The sequence below is a fragment of the Dendrobates tinctorius genome, unplaced genomic scaffold (genome assembly GCF_039654945.1).
Source record: "Dendrobates tinctorius isolate UK_male_01 unplaced genomic scaffold, ASM3965494v1 ptg000155l, whole genome shotgun sequence".
Classification (NCBI taxonomy): Eukaryota; Metazoa; Chordata; class Amphibia; order Anura; family Dendrobatidae; genus Dendrobates; species Dendrobates tinctorius.
The window spans coordinates 3,043,956-3,063,261 of record NW_027361822.1 but is presented as its reverse complement, the minus strand read 5'-3'; the positions used below and the strand labels follow the sequence as shown (position 1 = coordinate 3,063,261).

The 19,306-nt window shown below is 45.1% G+C and overlaps 2 protein-coding genes across 9 annotated transcripts in view; both read left to right on the top strand.

Moving 5' to 3' along the window:
* The window catches only part of LOC141050962 (uncharacterized), a 359,750-nt gene that overhangs the window by 249,026 nt on the left and 91,418 nt on the right, over positions 1-19,306 (top strand). The window lies entirely within an intron of this gene.
* Positions 1-19,306, top strand: part of LOC141050993 (uncharacterized) — a 117,278-nt gene that overhangs the window by 89,933 nt on the left and 8,039 nt on the right. The window contains exons 1-6 of one of the 5 annotated variants that reach the window (XM_073547766.1): positions 5,195-5,271; positions 7,882-8,018; positions 8,148-8,327; positions 8,410-8,533; positions 8,613-8,710; positions 15,709-15,799. In XM_073547766.1, the coding sequence (XP_073403867.1) occupies positions 7,941-8,018; positions 8,148-8,327; positions 8,410-8,533; positions 8,613-8,710; positions 15,709-15,799 (571 nt within the window). In that variant the 5' untranslated portion in view covers positions 5,195-5,271; positions 7,882-7,940. The other 4 variants (XM_073547767.1, XM_073547768.1, XM_073547769.1 and 1 more) reach the window with 4 other exon arrangements.

The following is a 19,306-nucleotide window of genomic DNA, read 5'->3' as shown; positions in this document are numbered from 1 at the left end:
AACTCTTTTAAATTTTGTTACCCGAGGGGATTCCCATTCAAAGATCCAGACAGACTGACCTACCTACCTTGTCTGAGGGAGACAAGAAAGGATGCAAGCAAAAATGCTCACTTACCTGGGTCCTCTTTCTGCTCTCCCTCCGACAAAAGCAAGGCAATCTTTTTCAGTCCAAATTGATAGTTAAAGGGAAATGCAATCCCGCTGTGGGCCTCCAAGTTGTCAGCGTCGGGATTTCTTTTCTAGTCACCAACCTCGGGTAAAGCTCACTTAGAGCTTCTCTTACCTAGGATCCTAGGAGTGGAGAAATAAAAAGAGAGACACAGGTTGCTTGTCTTTCAGGTTAATCTCCTTTATTGGGAGGGTCAGGGTAGATCTTTTATAGTAAACCAGAAAGAGGAAATGAACAAATATGGACAATTCCGTAATATTGTGTAATAATTAACAAAATGGAGGAGATCTTGGCAAGAAAGATAGTTATATAACGACATGTCAACTATATCATGAGTTTCTTTGACAGGCTCTAGACATTGCCCAGCCTGTAAGCCCACAGGTCTGAGGGAGCAGAACCCAGCTAAGGATATTTTGTGTTGGACCAAATAAACCTGCACAGACTTTTTAAAGAAGCATGCCTCCTGCCGCACCTGAGTAAGTACAATCCCTGCACAACCCAAAATATTCAAATGACCCTGATCAAAAGTTCACATACCCCATTTCTTAATATCGTGTATTGCACCCTCTAACATCAATGACAGCTTGAATTATTTTGTGGTAGTTGTGGATGAGGTTCTTTATTTTCTCAGATGGTAAAGCTGCCCACTCTTCTTGGCAAAAAGCCTCCAGTTCCTGTAAATTCCTGGGCTGTCTAGCATGAACTGTGTGCTTGAGATGTCCCCAGAGTGGCTTGATGATATTGAGGTCAGGAGAGTGAGATGGCCACTCCAAAATGTTCACGTTGTTCTGCTGTAGCCAATGACAGGTTGACTTGGGCTTGTGTTTTGGATTGTTGTCACGTTGGAACGTCTAAGTACGTCCCATGCGCATCTTCCAGGCTGATGATTGCAAATTTGCCTCCAGTATTCGTTGGTAACGTGCTGCATTCATATTTCCTCCAACTTTGATCAAGTTTCCTGTACCTTTGTAGCTCACACATCCCAAAAACATCAGCGATCCACCTCCGTGCTTTACAGTAGGAATGGTGTACCTTTTATCATAGGCCTTGTTGACCTCTCTCCAAATGTAATGTTTATGGTTGTGGCCAAAAAAAGATAAATTTTGGTCTCGTCACTCCAAATAACCTTGTTCCAGAAGTTTTGAGGCTTGTCTCTGTGCTGTTTTGTGTATTGTAGGCGAGATACTTTGTGGCATTTGCGCAGTAATGGCTTTCTTCTGGCAACTCAACCATGCAGCCCATTTTTCTTCAAGTGCCTCCTCATTGTGCATCTTGAAACAGCCACACTGCTAGTTTTCAGAATCTAGTATTTCAGCTGATGTTATTTGTGGGTTTTTCTTTGCATCCAGAACAATTTTACTGGCAGTTGTGGAGGAAACCACCTGACCGTGGTTTTGTTTTTACAGAGCCCCTGAGTTTCCATTTGTTAATGTCAGTTTGAACGTTGCTTTCTGGCATTATCAATTCTTTGGCTATCTTTTTTGTATCCTTTTCCTGTTTTATACAGTTCAACTACCTTTTCCCGGTGATCCATTCTTTTGCTTTCCCCATGACTCACAATCCAGAAATGTCAGTGGCTGGATGAAAGATGCAAGAATCTGTCTAGATCCCAGAAACTCACTCAGCTTTTATGCACAACACTGATTAGGCCTCTTTCACACATCAGTTTTTTGTCATCAGTCGCAATCCAGCAGTTTTGGAAAAAAAAGCATCCATCGCAGATTGTGAAAAACTGATGCGACGGATCCGGTTTTTAGCTGGATCCGACTGCCCTACCTGGTAATAATAATTGGAGCATGCTCATTTAAAAAAAAACGGAATCCGTCGCTGGATTCCATCATTTGACGGACAGCGACGGATCCTGCGCCCATAGGCTTCCATTATAGCCAATGATGGATGGCACTGGATCCGTCGCTGTCCGACTTTTCGACGGAGATGAAAAACGTTACTTTGTCCGTCGTCTAGACGGACACAAAATCTCGATTGGATCCAGTGAACGATGGGCGAAATGTGAGACCATCCGTCACTAATACAAGTCTATGAGAAAAAAAACGGATCCAGCATCATCAGTCGCTGGATCCATTTTTTTTCTAAAAATGACAGAATGAAACTGATGGCAAAAAACTGATGTGTGAAAGAGGCCTTACAAGCAAACAGGTTACAAGTGAGGATGTTACCTTTAGTAGCCATTCCAAACCATTTGTTTCAACTTCTGGGCATGTTATCAGGCCACATTCACCAGGGTATGTGAACTTTTGATCAGAGTCATTTGGATGTTTTGGGTTGTCATTATGATTTAAAAAGAGAAAACACAGTAATTTGACAATAAATGGCTTCACCCAACCACTAACCATGAGTGGAGAAAAAGTTTTGGTGTTATCATTCATATTCTCTGAAAAAAGGCCAAGATAGCAATAATTCTGTAGGGGTATGTAAGCAACTGTAGATGATAGATGGCACACATGGTTCTGCTCTGTACACCTTGCACATACACAGCTCCGCTCCGTACACCTCGTACATACACAGCTCCGTTCCGTACACCTCATACACACACGGCTCCGCTCTGTACACCTCATACACACACGGCTCTGCTCTGTACACCTCATACACACACGGCTCCGCTCCGTACACCTCATACACACACGGCTCCGCTCTGTACACCTCATACACACACGGCTCCGCCCCGTACACCTCATTCGCACACGGTTCCGCTCTGTACACCTCATACACACACGGCTCCGCTCCGTACATCTCATACACACACGGCTCCACTCTGTACACCTCGTACACACACGGCTCCGCTCCGTACACCTCATACACACACGGCTCCACTCCGTACACCTCTTACACACGGCTCCGCTCTGTACACCTCGTACACACGGCTCCGCTCCGTACACCTCATACACACACGGCTCCACTCCGTACACCTCATACACACGCGACTCCGCTCCGTACACCTCGTACACACGCACACACTCTCTGCTCATTCTTCTCGACCTTTCTGCAGCTTTCGACACTGTTGACCATCCTCTCCTACTCTCTAGGCTCCAGTTACTAGGCATTAAGGACACTGCTCTTTCCTGGTTCTCCTCCTATCTTTCCGACCGCTCCTTTAGTGTTCTGTTTTCTGGCTCCACTTCATCTCCTCTTCCTCTCACTGTTGGGGTACCTCAGGGCTCAGTCCTTGGCCCCCTTCTCTTCTCTCTCTATACGGCCCCAATTGGACAGACCATCTGCAGATTTGGCTTTCAGTACCATCTTTATGCTGATGACACACAACTGTACACATCATCCCCTGACCTTACCTCCGCTGTACTACAGAACGCCACTGACTGTCTGTCTGCAGTCTCCAACATCATGTCTGCTCTCTATCTGAAACTCAACCTCTCCAAAACTGAACTTCTTCTGCTCCCACCATCTACTAGCCTCCCTAAATCTGACATTTCCCTCTCTGTGGGTGGCACCATAATAACACCCCGACAGCAGGCGCGCTGTCTGGGTGTTATGTTCGACTCCGATCTCTCCTTCACCTCCCATATACAATCTCTTGCCCGCTCATGCCGCTTACACCTAAAGAACATCTCTAGAAACCGCCCTTTTCTCACCATGGAAACAACAAAAACTCTCACTGTCGCCCTGATCCACTCCCGCCTGGACTACTGTAATGCTCTATTAATTGGCCTCCCTCTCACTCGACTCTCCCCTCTCCAGTCTATCCTTAATGCAGCAGCCAGGGTTGTCCATCTGGCTAATCGTTACTCAGACGCGTCCGCTCTTCGCCAGTCGTTACACTGGCTGCCAATTCATTACAGGGTACAACTCAAAGTACTTGTTCTCACCCACAAAGCTCTCCACAGTGCGGCACCCCCTTACATCTCCTCCCTCATTTCTGTCTATCGGCCTAACTGACCGCTGCGCTCTGCAAATGACTTTCGACTAACCTCTGCCCTAATCCGTACCTCCCACTCCCGACTCCAAGACTTCTCCCGTGCTGCGCCAATCCTCTGGAATGCTCTACCCCAAGATATTAGGACCATCCACAATTTGCATAGTTTTAGGCGCTCGCTCAAAACACATTTGTTCAGAGCGGCCTATCACATTCAGTAATCAAAGTCATGTTATGTTTGTGTGTGTGTAGCCCATTCACTATCTCCATCTAACCCCCACCCCCTGAAGATGGCTGGACCATCATTGTAAATACATCATTGTAAATACAAACCTATGCTTTGTATCTCCCCCACCTCATTGTAGATTGTAAGCTCCCACGAGCAGGGTCGTCTTATTTCGCTTTAATTATTGTATTGTTAACGTTGTTACTTATGACCGTTGTGTTTGAAACTGTTCAACTGTAAAGCGCTGCGGAATATGTTGGCACTATATAAATAAAGATTATTATTATTATTACACACGCGACTCTGCTCCGTACACCTCATACACACACGGCTTCTCTCTGTACTCCTCATACACACACGGCTCCGCTCTGTACACATCATACACACACGGCTCCGCTCCGTACACCTCGTACACACGCGACTCCGCTCCGCTCTGTACACACACGGCTCCGCACATGTACACACACGGCTCCACTCCATACACCTTGTACACATGGCTCCGTACACCTCGTACACACGCAGCTCTGCTCCGTACACCTCGTACACACACGGCTCCGCTCCGTACACCTCGTACACACGCGACTCCGCTCTGTACACCTCGTACACACGCGGCTCCGCTCCGCACATGTACACACACGGCTCCATTCCATACACCTTGTACACATGGCTCAGCTCCGCACACGTAAAGACACGGCTCCGCTCCGTACACCTCGTACACACGCGGCTCCGCTCCGTACACCTCGTACACACGCAGCTCTGCTCCGTACACCTCGTACACACACGGCTCTGCTACTCCCACCCTGTAAACCCCTCCTGACCCCACACAGAAACTTCCCCTCATCCAGCACCATGACAACCAGCACAGCAGAGTCCTGCATACACTGAGGCCCCTGATCATGTGACCTCTGACTCCTCCCCTCCTGTGACCTCATCCCAGGTCCTGTGCGCACAGAGCAGCCATATATGTGGTGTGCGGCTCTGCAGGTGGAGGTAGGTGCTGGAGAGTCCCCATTACTGGGGGCAGGGGACATTAACCCCCTCAGTGCTGCGGTCCCATTCCTGGAGACAGTACGTGTTCCCGTCTCTGTCTGTATTGGATTACATTGGGTCATTTCCCTCCTGACGGCGCTCGCTGCTTTGTTACGCTACAGTCTCCATTATGGCCGTCGCCCGCTCCGTGTTGTCCCTATCAGGAGATATTAATGTTCTATCATTATGTTACTGACGTCCCGGGTTTTTCTAGATGACTTTATGAAATATTTAAAGTGTTATTCCCACAATCCCATTTTTTGCATAGAGAACACTGACTGCATTCTTACTAATATACAGATCTTACAGTGATTAGATTCTTTAGAAGGACGTAGATCTGGGGATTTATTCTGACGGAATATAGGCTGAACTGGATGGACTAATGTCTTTTTTCTCCCTTGCTAACTATGCTACTAAGGCAATACCAAATTAAGTCCCACATAACATTTCTGCCTTGCACCTCTGTGTCTATGTTCTATGTATTCCCCTGTGCATCCAGATTCATACAGCAGAATGCACAGTCCATTTCTTGTTTGCTAAAACTACATTTCCCAGCAGCTCCCTGCTTCTCCTCAGCCCTGCAGAGCCCTCTCTCCTGTGTGCCCCTCATTAGTCCACCTCTCGGAGTTATGATCAGCCTAATCTGGGTGTAGAGTTCACTTTATGCCTCTGTGTCCTCTCTGCCCTTGTACACTTCTCTATGTGGCCGATTTTATCTTCTGCCATCTACACTCCCTGACAGAAGTTATGTCGCTTATCCATGTTATGTAAATAGAAGCTTATAACCTGACGTTAAATTCATCCATTGGTTGTATAAATTATTCTTTTGAAAGCTAAAACCCTCCGAAATGTGGTTTAGGTTAAGAAAATAAATTGCCATCAATGCAGAAATATTGATCATTTAATGGACACAGAATGGTCAGATTTTGGCAAGACAAAGGTTTTGTCTCCTGGTCATATAATCCTAGTTTACATCCTCACCTGTGCTCAATTGTGGTTGATTAGTGGTGTGTATAAAAAGAAACCCAGCACCCCAGACCTTCACTTGAGCTGCAACTTGAGCTCTGACAACATGCCAAAAATCCACCCTGTGACCAAAGCCTGGATTATCAAGAGGCTGAAGACCAGATCCACTGCAGAGGTGGTTGGCACCTTTAGGGTGTGTGCACACGCTGCGGATTCTGCTGCGCATCTGCAGCGGATTTGGCCGCTGCGGATCCGCAGCAGTTTGGTTTTATATTATTTTAGCTGACTCCTAGCTCAGCTCTCCTGTACCATGCAACTTGCAATAATTGGGGAGAGCAGAGCTGAGCTGTTTGTTGTCTTCTACTGAGAGGTCGGTGATGTAAAATTGAAAATGCTGATGCAGATGAGCAGCATTTGCCATTTCACATCACTGATATATCAGAAGCAGTCATCAAACACAGCTCAGCTCTGCCAACTTGTTACTATATCTGTTGTAAAGGAGCGTTGAACTCTGCTATAAACAATCAAACAATGATGTAAGAACACACAGGGAGCTACTGATGTACTGTGGACAGGGGAAAATAAAAGTAGATAGGCAAATTAGAGCTATGCTGGCAGGTAGGGAGCGGAGAGATATGGTCTACCAGGAGCACCGGAAATAAAGCGGGAGTTATCCCATGTCGCCTGGAGGAGCATAATTTGGGGGTTATAAGTACAATACAGATCAGATTTAAAAATGAGTTATATTAGCACAAATGAGTAAATGTTTGCATTATCATGAGATCACATTGTAATTTTGGGAATAACCCTTTAAGATTCAGATGTTTTTAACTTTTTTTTAGATTTGTTTTGCGTTTTTGGTGTTGGATTGTAGATATTAAGTGATAAATATCAGTATGTGACTATAATTGGATTGTGTGTAAGTCCTCTTTCGTATCAGTTTTTTTCTATCAGTCGCCATCTGTCATTTTTGGGAAAAAAACAGATTCAGAGAATGATGCCGCTGGATCTGTTTTTTTTTCTCATTGACTTGTATTAGCGACGGATTGCGACGGATGGCCTCACATTTCATCCGTCTATTAGATGCGCCAAGTCTGGCACTTTGCCAGGCTCTTCCCATTTGCCCTGTAGCGGTGGCAAGTGGGGTAATAAGGGGTTAATGTCACCTTGCTATTGTAAGGTGACATTAAGACCGGGTTAGTAATGGAGAGGTGTAAATAAGACACCTATCCATTATTAACCCTAGAGTTATTCAAGGGTTAAATAAACACACACAATAAGAATAAAGTCTTTTAATGAAATAAATGAACACACAAGTTTTCCATCTTTATTGTTCTCCTAATCCAATTGAAGCCCTTGATCTCCTGAAAGAAATACAAAAAAAGCAACAATATACCTATACCTGTCCGGGGAACAGTCATGTCCCACGGCGTATTCCATATCTGGGGGGTAAATACTTTACAACCGGGAGGATACTAATGCGACCACCCCGACTGTAAAGCACTGAGGAATGAGATGTAGTGATCATGTGAAGCTGGTAACAGCTCCGGAGATTTCTTACATGGGAATTTTATGATGTTACATCATCATCTTCTCCCCATTCAGGTCTCTACAATATCGGATCCTCTTACATAGAATATTTCCACTAAGAGAATTGTCCAAGGATGGCTAGGGAATGGGACAAGATGGAGGAGAGAATATTACACCTCACCCTAGAGATCCTCTTCCGGCTTACTGGAGAGGTGAGAGATTCTGATGACGTCACATTACATCATTCTTATCTATGGGAATAACAGATGGACAGAACTGGAGAGGTGAGGACTCTGGAAATGTCTGTAGTGAGATTTATTAATGTGTCTCTCCATAACCAGGATTACACAGTAGTGAAGAAGACTTCTAGTGAGCGCTGTCAGGACCCTGTGTCTGAGGGATGGGGAAGATCCCTGAGCCCAATCACGGGGCCTCCACCTCACCCCCTGATACATGAGGACAGCAATGACCAGAAGATCCTAGAACTCACCTACAAGATGATTGAGCTGTTGACTAGAGAGGTGACACGGCTGGGAATGCTGGGACATTATACTGTAATGCTATGGAGGGATCGGGGAATGACGGGATCATTGTATGTGTCAGGTTCCTATAAGGTGTCAGGATGTCACAGTCCATTTATCCATGGAAGAGTGGGAGTATTTAGAAGGACACAAAGATCTGTACAAGGACGTCATGATGGAGGTTCCCCAGCCCCTCACATCACCAGGTAATAGACAGAACTAAATACACACGACCTACAATTATCTGCAAAGAATGAATTCAGTCCCTGTATGTGTTTCCTCCAGTTCTGTCCAGTGAGAGGACAACACCAGAGAGATGTCCCCGTCCTCTTCTTCCACAGGACTGTAAAGAAGAAGATCCCGATGTTCCTCAGGATTATCAGGTAGATGGAGAGAAGGTGTCATGAAATCTCCCCTATCATGTGTAGAAGGCTGTGAAGGTCTTGTTTTATACACCAGTATTAAACACTGAATGGCAAATTTATTAGAGGCACTCATCATACTGAAGCTTCTCTGTTTGGAAATTAAACCTGTGACCACCTTTGTGCATAAAATCAAGTGATCAATTTTCTGTGCATCAGTTTCATACCGAATTCACATTAGAATAGAAACTAGAAATATCAAGCAATCAGACTTCTAACAAGAGAGGATTATCGGTGCTGGTTCAGGGATAATATTTCTAAAACTGCCAACCATTTGGGATTTTTACATACAAAACTGTCGACAGTATACTAGTGATCAAATTAAATGTCCAATGAAAGAGGATCTTGTGGATGTAAACAACTCATTAGAGTTGAATAAATCTACCAGAATTTTTTTAAGGCAGATTTGTTTAATTTAGTGGGGAAATTCTATTCACATTGAATAAATAAATTGCAAATTCAATCGGTCAGGAAAGTGCTAAATAGAATCTTGTACTCATGTCCCAGACTCTGCTCTCACCTTTTCTTGTCCTGCTGGTTCTCCGATAGGAATAGAAGAGCCAATCTTTCTTCTTTTTTTTTTTTTTTTTTCTTTCCAGTCTTTCCTTCGTTCACTAGGCCCCGTGTCATGCTGTTGGACATGATAAACATCATTGACGTGGTTCATATCACGTGCGGTCACTTTGAACATTACCCACTTGATGGCCTGTGTCCTAGTGAATGACAAACCTGGCCCAGAAGGGAATAAGACTGAAGATTTGATCAGAGAACCAATGGCTGAAGGACAGCTATGGGGAGCGCTGCGGGAAGGTGAGTATTAAAAGAATTTAAACCTTTTTTCTGGCCCAAAGCAAATCACAAACAAAAAAATTGGAATATAGTGAATGCAATTTTTTTATATTAAAATTATTCACTCATCTCTATATCTTGATGATAGAAGTTCAGAGAGGTGCACAAGGTTATAAGTTGCATCCAATCAGAATGTTGGTGACCAAGTAATGTATCCAAGAGACGTGTAAATTGCCTCTTCAGAGAGGAAGAGGACTTGAACTCTATAGCGCCACCTATTGGTAGTAGCGATCCTACAAGTCACAATCAACCCTTTAACGAGTCTTGTAATAGGACTTAGCATATCCTAAGTCCTATTACAAGACTCGTTAAAGAGTTGATTGTGACTTGTAGGATCGCTACTACCAACAGGTGGCGCTATAGAGTTCAAGTCCTCTTCCTCTCTGAAGAGGCAATTTGCATATTATTTTCCCAGAGGAGCATTGCACGGCGAATAACCCTCCTTACCTTGACAAGCCGGAGCTGGTATGTCACTCTTCATAAGGAGAAACCTTACCCCTTAGATCCAAGAGATGTGCAAATTTACCAAAATTTTATTCTGTTTCGATTAGTCAGAAAGATTTGATTCAGGACAAATTGATTGGGCACAAATTGAAATGCTTCAAACCTTCCAATTGACACTGTGATGTCTCCTAGGACCCCTTTCAAGCTCTTAAATAAGACAGCTTTACTAAAGACAAAGTGTTATCAACATAGTTGGCTCAGGAGCTGAGCTGATGAATTTGACCAGAATGGTGCTGTGGCTGGCCTTCATATGATAGTGATTTTTACTATATACTGCAATACTATCATATTACAGTATATAGTACAAGTGATAAGATGATCACAGGTTGAAGTGCCTAGAAAATAAATAATATATATATATCTATAACGCTGTAAGCGTCACTCTGTCCGAAGCCTCTATAGACTGCGCAAGCGTGACGCGCCTGTGCAGTCTGGCTCCAGACAGAATGATAGAAATAGGTTTAGCGTGCACTCGGTCTTATTATGAACGAGGTGCTGGTGTAACGGACCTGGTGGTCCCAATATAGAGTAATTATATAATTCACCGCACACTCTTGTGGATTAACATGCCAAATAGTTTAAATTTTATTAACACACAATCTGGGAGCGTAACAGAATAATGCAATGGAAGCGATATATAGAACGTTTTGGCTCCACCGGAGCCTTTATCACACAATCGCTTAATCCAGTGCCATACAAGAGAAGGGTATAGAGAAGAGGGATGAAAATCCCTGTGGTGTCACAGAGACTAGTCATATGCTAAAATCCTTATAAAGGTGCCGGATCACCATCAATGGCTAGTGGGGACCTGCAGGGGTTGCTGTCTAAAGCGGCGCCGACTCAGCCAGGCCAAGCTGAGTGTGATAAAGGCTCCGGTGGAGCCGAAACGTTCTATATATCGCGTCCATTGCATTATTCTGTTACGCTCCCAGATTGTGTGTTAATAAAATTTAAACTATTTGGCATGATAATCCACAAGAGTGTGCGGTGAATTATATAATTACTCCAGACAGAATGAGGTAGCCAGCGGTGAGGAGTGTGTATGGCACCGGAGATGGCAGTACGCGTACACACTGCATACCGCTATGTCCGGCGCCATACTTACATACTTACCTGACCGGGAGGAGCGTCGCTGCGGCGCTTCTCTTCGGCCGAAGACCGGGCCAGGAGAGCGTCCAGAATCACGCATGCGCATAGCGCGATCCGGCACCATTTTACTGAAGACACATTTGCAGTGTCTTCAGCAATATGGCGCCGGACAGCGCTATGGGCATGCGCGTACTCCGGCACCAGACTCCTCCCCCGGCCTCCAGCAGAACGTGACAGGCAGCGCTGGAGCACAGGGAAGAAGGGTAAGAATAAATGTTTTTTTTTTTAACGTGTGTAATATAATAGGGGTGAGGGGGACCATGCATACCAGGAAAGGGGGTGAGGGGACCACGCATACCACGAAAGGAGGGTGAGGGGACCACGCATACCACCAAAGGAGGGTGAGGGGACCATGCATTCCACGAAAGGGGAGTGAGGGGACCACGCATACCACGAAAGGAGGGTGAGGGGACCATGCATACCACGAAAGGGGGGTGAGGGGACCACGCATACGAGGAAAGGGGAGTGAGGGGACCACGCATACCAGGATAGGGGGGTGAGGGGACCACGCATACCAGGATAGGGGGGGTGAGGGGACCACGCATACCAGGATAGGGGGGTGAGGGGCCCACGCATACCAGGATGGGGGGGTGAGGGGCCCACGCATACCAGGATAGGGGGGGTGAGGGGACCACGCATACCAGGATAGGGGGGGTGAGGGGACCACGCATACCAGGATAGGGCGAGGTGAGGGGACCATGCATACCAGGATAGGAATGAGGGGGTACCATACATACCAGGATAGGGATGAGGGGGCCATACATACCATTATAGGGATGAGGGGGGACCATATATACCAGAATAGGGATGAGGGGTGCCATGCATACCAGGATAGGAGGCGGGCAGCACATACCAGGATGGGAGACCATATACCAATAAAAATGCTCGCCACCCGGGCATAGAACGGGTTCATAGCTAGTGTGTGTGTGTGTGTGTATATATATATATACACACTCACTGGCCACTTTATTAGGTACACCATGCTAGTAAGGGGTTGGACCCCCTTTTGCCTTCAGAACTGCCTCAATTCTTCGTGGCAGAGATTCAACAAGGTGCTGGAAGCATTCCTCAGAGATTTTGGACCATATTGACATGATGGCATCACACAGTTGGCGCAGATTTGTCGGCTGCACATCCCTGATGCGAATCTCCCGTTCCACCACATCCCAAAGATGCTCTATTGGATTGAGATCTGGTGACTGAGGAGGCCATTTGAGTACAGTAAACTCATTGTCATGTTCAAGAAACCAATCTGAGATGATTCGAGCTTTATGACATGGCGCATTATCCTGCTGAAAGTAGCCATCAGATGTTGGGTACATTGTGGTCATAAAGGGATGGACATGGTCAGCAACAATACTCAGGTAGGCTGTGGCGTTGCAACGATGCTCAATTGGTACCAAGGGGCCCAAAGAGTGCCCAGAAAAAATTCCCCACACCATGACACCACCACCATCAGCCTGAACCGTTGATACAAGGCAGGATGGATCCATGCTTTCATGTTGTTTACGCCAAATTCTGACCCTACCATCCGAATGTCGCAGCAGAAATCGAGACTCATCAGACCAGGCAACGTTTTTCCAATCTTCTACTGTCCAATTTCGATGAGCTTGTGCAAATTGTAGCCTCAGTTTCCTGTTCTTAGCTGAGAGGAGTGGTACCCAGTGTGGTCTTCTGCTGCTGTAGCCCATCTGCCTCAAAGTTCGACGCACTGTGCGTTCAGAGATGCTCTTCTGCCTACCTTGGTTGTAACGGGTGGCAATTTGAGTCACTGTTGCCTTTCTATCAGCTCGAACCAGTCTGCCCATTCTCCTCTGACCTCTGGCATCAACATGGCATTTCCGGCCACAGAACTGCCGCTCACTGGATTTTTTTTCTTTTTCGGACCATTCTCTGTAAACCCTAGAGATGGTTGTGCGTGAAAATCCCAGTAGATCAGCAGTTTCTGAAATTCTCAGACCAGCCCTTCTGGCACCAACAATCATGCCACGTTCAAAGGCACTCAAATCACCTTTCTTCCCCATACTGATGCTCGTTTTGAACTGCAGGAGATTGTCTTGACCATGTCTACATGCCTAAATGCACTGAGTTGCCGCCATGTGATTGGCTGATTAGAAATTAAGTCTTAACACACAGTTGGACAGGTGTACCTAATAAAGTGGCCAGTGAGTGTGTGTATATATATATATATATATTCAAACAATGTAAAAAACATATAGCCAGCTCACCATAAAGGAGTTCCTCTTAATGCAATAGTCGGTGTTCACCTTATATTCTGCACGGATCCAGGCAGGGAGTATGCCCCAACAAATAGGAATATAAGAGAATTGGGATCCAGCAAAAAGATGAAAGTTCACCAGAATTATAAAATCTTCTTCTTTATTTATCCATCAAATCATATAAAAAATATGTGAGGACCTCCAAACAATTGGTAACATTCCAGCAAAGGACTACATGTTTCAGCACTATGTGCCTTCTTCACGGTCCTTATAATTCTGGTGAACTTTCATCTTTTTGCTGGATCCCAATTCTCTTATATTCATACATATATATATATATATATATATATATATATATATATATAATATACTGCTCAAAAAAAGAAAGGGAACACTAAAATACCACATCTTAGATATCACTGAGTGAAAGATTCTAGTTTATTCATTACTTGGTGGAATGCTTTGAGAACAATAGAACATAAAGATGATCAATGTAAATCAAAATTAATATCTCATGGAGATCTGGATTTGGAATGATAACTCAAAATCAAGGTGGAAAATCAATTACAGGCCGATCCAACATCAGATGAAATGCCTCAAGACAAGGAAATAATGTTTAGTAGTGTGTCGGGCCTCCACGTGCCTGTATGACCTCCCTACAATGTCTTGGCATTATCCTGATGGAGCAGCGGATGTTCTCCTGAGGGATCTCCTCCCAGACCTGGATTAAAGCATCCGTCACTTCCTGGACAGTTTGTAGTGCAATATGGTGTTGAAATTATGTCCCAGATGTGCTCGATTGGATTCAGGTCTGGGGAACAGGCAGTACAGTGTATGGCATCAGTGCCGTCATCATGGAGGAACTGTTAACACACTTCAGCCACATGAGGCCTACATTGTCATGCATCAAAAGGAACCCAGGGCCCAGTGCACCTGTATATGATCTCACAATGGGTCTGAGGATCTTATCCTGTTACCTAATGGCAGTCAGAGTACCTCTGCCTAGCACATGGAGGGCTGTGCAGTCCTCCAAAGAAATGCCTCCCCACACCATTACTGACCCACTGCCAAACCAGTCATGTTGGAGGATGTTGCAGGCCGCAGAAGTTCTCCATGGCGTGTCCAGACTCTGTCACAGGTGTTCAATGTGAACCTGCTCTAATCCGCAAAGAGCACAGGACGCCAATGTCGAATCTGCCAATCTTTGTATACTCTGGCAAATGGCAACTGCCCTGCATGGTATTGGGGTGTAAGCCGAACACGCACTTGTGGACGCTGAGCCCTCATATCACCCTCATGGAGTCTGTTTTTGACAGTTTGAACAGACACATTAATATTAGTGGCCTGCGGAAAGTAATTTTCCAAGGCTCTAGCATTGTTCCTCCATGCAAACGTAGGAGGCAGCGGTCCGGCTGTTGGGTTGTTGCCCTCCTACGGTTTCGTCCACGTCTCCTGGTGTACTGGCCTGTCGCCTGGAATTGGCTCCATGCTCTGGACACTGTGCTGACAGACACAGCTACCCTTCTTTCCACAGCTCGCATTGATGTGTCATCTTGGATGACCTACACTACCTGAGCAACTACTGTGTGTTGTAGACACAGCCTCACGCTATTGTACCTCTAGGGGTTAGCGCAAAAATGACCAAAACAGCCAAAAACAATGAGAACAAGGGAATGGTTTGTAGTCATCACCTGAAGAACCACTCCTTTATGGGGTTGTCTTGTTAAATGCCTAGCATTTTTACCTGTTGTCTGTCCCATTTGCACAACAGCAGGAGAAATTGATTCACAATCGGTGTTGTCACAGAAGTGTGATTGACTTGGAATTGCTTTGTGTTGTTTAAGTGTTCCCTTTATTTTTTGAGCAGTTATTTTGTCCTCATGGGGCAACTATTTAATCACATAGTGGAATCTATGATGTCATACATTGCTGAGTTCCTGAAGATCAAAGGAGGTCCAACGTGCTGCTAGATTGGTGTGTCTAATAATGTGGCCATTCAGTGCATGTTTTATACTTGGTGGAGATGACCGGATAAAGTTGATCATAGACATTAGATGTTGTCTGGATCTTCTTACAATTTTCTGGTTATGGAGCCTACTGGTTACAATTTTGGAACTGACAGGTTGGATTTATAGCTATTTTTTGGTCATCATGTTCGTTTTTGATGTTTTTCCTTTCTTCTGAATCATTTCACATGACTTCTTCATCTGTCAGTGACTTTTACAATCTTTGTTTCAGGGTGAAGATCTGCCCCATATTAATCCTACAGAGACATATGAGAGGGGTGATGAGTGGTGTCAAGATGAGATTCCTACAGATAACCAAACAGGTGAGTAGTGACCACTAAATGCAGAGAAGTCACAGGTTCTAAACACGAGATGATTTGTTCACACAGATTTTATTCATGTGCATGTTACTGATTTGACGTCAGAACAAAAATTATGCATTTTTTTACTCTTCTTTTTTTGTAACACGTTTTAGTGGCAAAATTTAAATGGGAAATAAAATTGAAATTACGCTTTTTTTTTCTTCCACAAATTAAAAAACATGGGGCTTATCTTGATACGTTTTGTTTGTACAGACACAGGATTGCTGCAGCTAATCTCTGGCCACAACTGAGATGCCTTATTTCCAGTGGGGTCAGTGACTGGCTGAAGCAGTCACATGTTTGTCTGGAGATACACACATGGAGACTGGCGGAGCACTTAGGCAGCATTGGAAGAGGAGCATTAGGTAAATGATAAGGGGATATACTTTATTATTACAGGCTGGATCATAGTTTTTCCAATCAACTAAATAAAGTAGTTTTACTTTTCGTATCCAGAATCTTTTTGACTGCAAATTCAGGATCAGGATTAGAAGACTCTGAGATAACTTCAAGACTCATAGGGAAATTATTTATATTTAGCTGCTTATGATGAAATAAATGCAAATCCATAAATGTTGAAATGTGCAGCTTGCAACCCAATGGTCAGTATGTTACACAATATGCTGTAGAAAGGACTTTAACAGATGCAATGATACCAATTTTAGTTATTTTTCATTTCAACGGAGAATAAAGGAAACAACTTTAATTTTTTTTTTAAATTTTTTTAGTCTCCAATATGTCATTTGCAAATAGCTGAATTTTGTCACCTTCTCCCCCACAATCAAATTTAGGAATGTTTTGTCCCATCTAAATTTAATAGCAAGAGATTCGATAAATTAGTGAATAATAGGGGATAAGGGGACAACTTGCCTTATGACTCTAATAAGGGCTACATGGTCAGGCATTTAACCATTGATGCCCACTCTGACCTGGGTGACTGGTACAAAAGCTTAACCCATCTAAAAAAGTACTTTCCCATATCAAAACTGACCATTACTTTTCATAAGAATTTTCACTCCACCTTGTCGAATGCCTTGTTGTGTGTAATGACCAAATACCCGTACATAAGCTCTGGCAAAAATTAAGAGACCACTGCAACATTTTTAGTTTGTCTGATTTTTCTCTTTGTAGGCATATTTTTGAATAAAATGTAAACTGCTCTTTTACTCTATAGACTACTGACAATGTGTCTTCAAATTTCCAAGCACTAAATTTTGTGTTTATTTTCAGAAAATGAGAAATGGTTAAAATAACAAAAAAAACTCTGCTTGCAGACCTCAAATAATGCTAAGAAAACAAGTTCATAATCATTTAGAAACAACAATACTAATGTTTTAACTCAGGAAGAGTTCAGAAATCAATATTTTGTGGAATAACCATGATTTTTAATCACAGCTTTCCTGCGTCTTGGCATGCTTTCCACCAATCTTTCACACTGCTTTTGGGTGACCTCATGCCACTCCTGGTACAAAAATTTAAGCAGTTCTTTTTTGTTTGATGGCTTTTGACTATCCATCTTCCTCTTGATTACATTCCAGAGGCTTTCAATGGGGTTTAGGTCTGGAAATTGGGCTGGCCATGACAGGGATTTGATGTGGTGGTCCTTCATCCACACATTGATTGACCTAGCTGTGTGGCATGGTGCATTGTCCTGCTGGAAAAAAACAGTCCTCAGAGTTGGGGAACATTGCCTGAGCAGAAGGAATCAACTGTTTTACCAGGATAACCTTGTATGCGGCTTGATTCATACGTCCTTCGCAAAGATTAACCTGCCCAATTCCAGCCTTGCTGAAGCATCCCCAGATCATCACCGATCCTTCATCAAATTTCACAGTGGGTGCAAGACACTGTGGCTTGTACGCCTCCCCAGGTCTCCATCTAACCATTAGATGACCAGGTGTTGGGCAAAGCTGAAAATTAGACTCATTAGAGATTAACTTACTCCAGTCCTCTATTGTGACGTCTGCCTGCGGTCTGGACTGCAGCCAGACAGCACCCCGAGAAACACTGAGACCCTTTACCCCTATACAGGGATCTGGATTTATAGCAGAGCCCAGGAGGCGCTGTCTGAATAGGAGCAATGACCAGAGCAGGACGGTCGCCAGAAAGGTGTTCCAATACAGGACACAGAGGCAATGATATCCGAGACTAAACCAGTCAGGCAGAAATGGTATAAAAACAGTAGACAGTAGCAGAGTCAGATTCCAGGTCGAAGCCAGAGTCATAAACCGGGAGGGCAGCAGAGGTACAGAATCGTTAGGCAAAAGCAGAGTCAGAATCCAGGCCAAAGTAAGAGTCATAAACCAGGAGGGCAGCAGAGGTACAAAGTCGTTAGGCAGAAGCAGAGTCAGAATCAGGCCGAAGTCAGTGTCATAAACCAGGAGAGTCGCAGAGGTACAGAATCGTTAGGCAGAAGCAAAGTCAGAAGTCCAGGCAAAAGTCAGAGTCAGTAAAACAGCAATTCACACAGTAACACGCAGGGGAACCAAGAATATATCCGGCGGCCTGCAAGAGCAGTCCCAAGGTATTTGAGGGATCAGGTCATCCCTTACAGGCCCGTGGCCTGATGATGTCATCCGGACCGCCCCCAGGACCAGGCTGGATGGTAATGCACCAGCCCCTTCATGACTGACCGAGGAGCGAAGCCTGCGTCCAGCGGACGCCTGTGCAGGAGCCTCATGACTATCGCCGCCACCACTCGGGGTTGAAGCACAACGCCTCCCAGAGACCAAGGCCGAGACTGCAGGCCACGGGTCAGACGGTGATAGGACAGTCCGGCGCCTCCTAGTGGTCGAGGCCGGAACAGCAGGCCCTGAGTCTGACGGTGATGTGATAGTCCGGCGCCTCCTACTGGCCGAGGCCGGGACAGCAGGCCCCGAGTCTGGCGGTGATGTGATAGTCCGGCGCCTCCTACTGGCCGAGGCCGGGACAGCAGGCCCTGAGTCTGGCGGTGCCGTGACAGTACCCCCCCCTCTAAGAGGGGCCTCCGGACCCTCAAAACCCGGTTTGTCAGGGTGGAGGAGGTGAAACCTGCTAATCAACCGCTTTGCACGAATGTCACTAGCGGGGACCCAGGACCTCTCCTCTGGGCCGTAGCCCTTCCAATGCACCAAGTATTGTACCGAGTTTCTCACTAGACGGGAATCAAATATGCCTTGGACCTCGTACTCTAAGGCGCCCTTGACCAAAACTGGAGGAGGAGGGGACCGGACGGGACGAATTGGGGAGCGGTATACCTTGAGGAGGGACTTATGAAAAACGTTAGGAATTTTAAAAGACTGCTGGAGTTTTAACCGAAACGCTACTGGGTTAATTACCTCTAATATTTCATATGGTCCGATGAACCTGGGACCCAGTTTGGCTGACGGTACCTTAAGTTTGATGTTTCTTGTAGAGAGCCAAACCTTGTCACCAACTCCCAGGTGCGGCCCCTGGGATCGTCGTCTATTGGCTGCCGAAGTCTGTCTA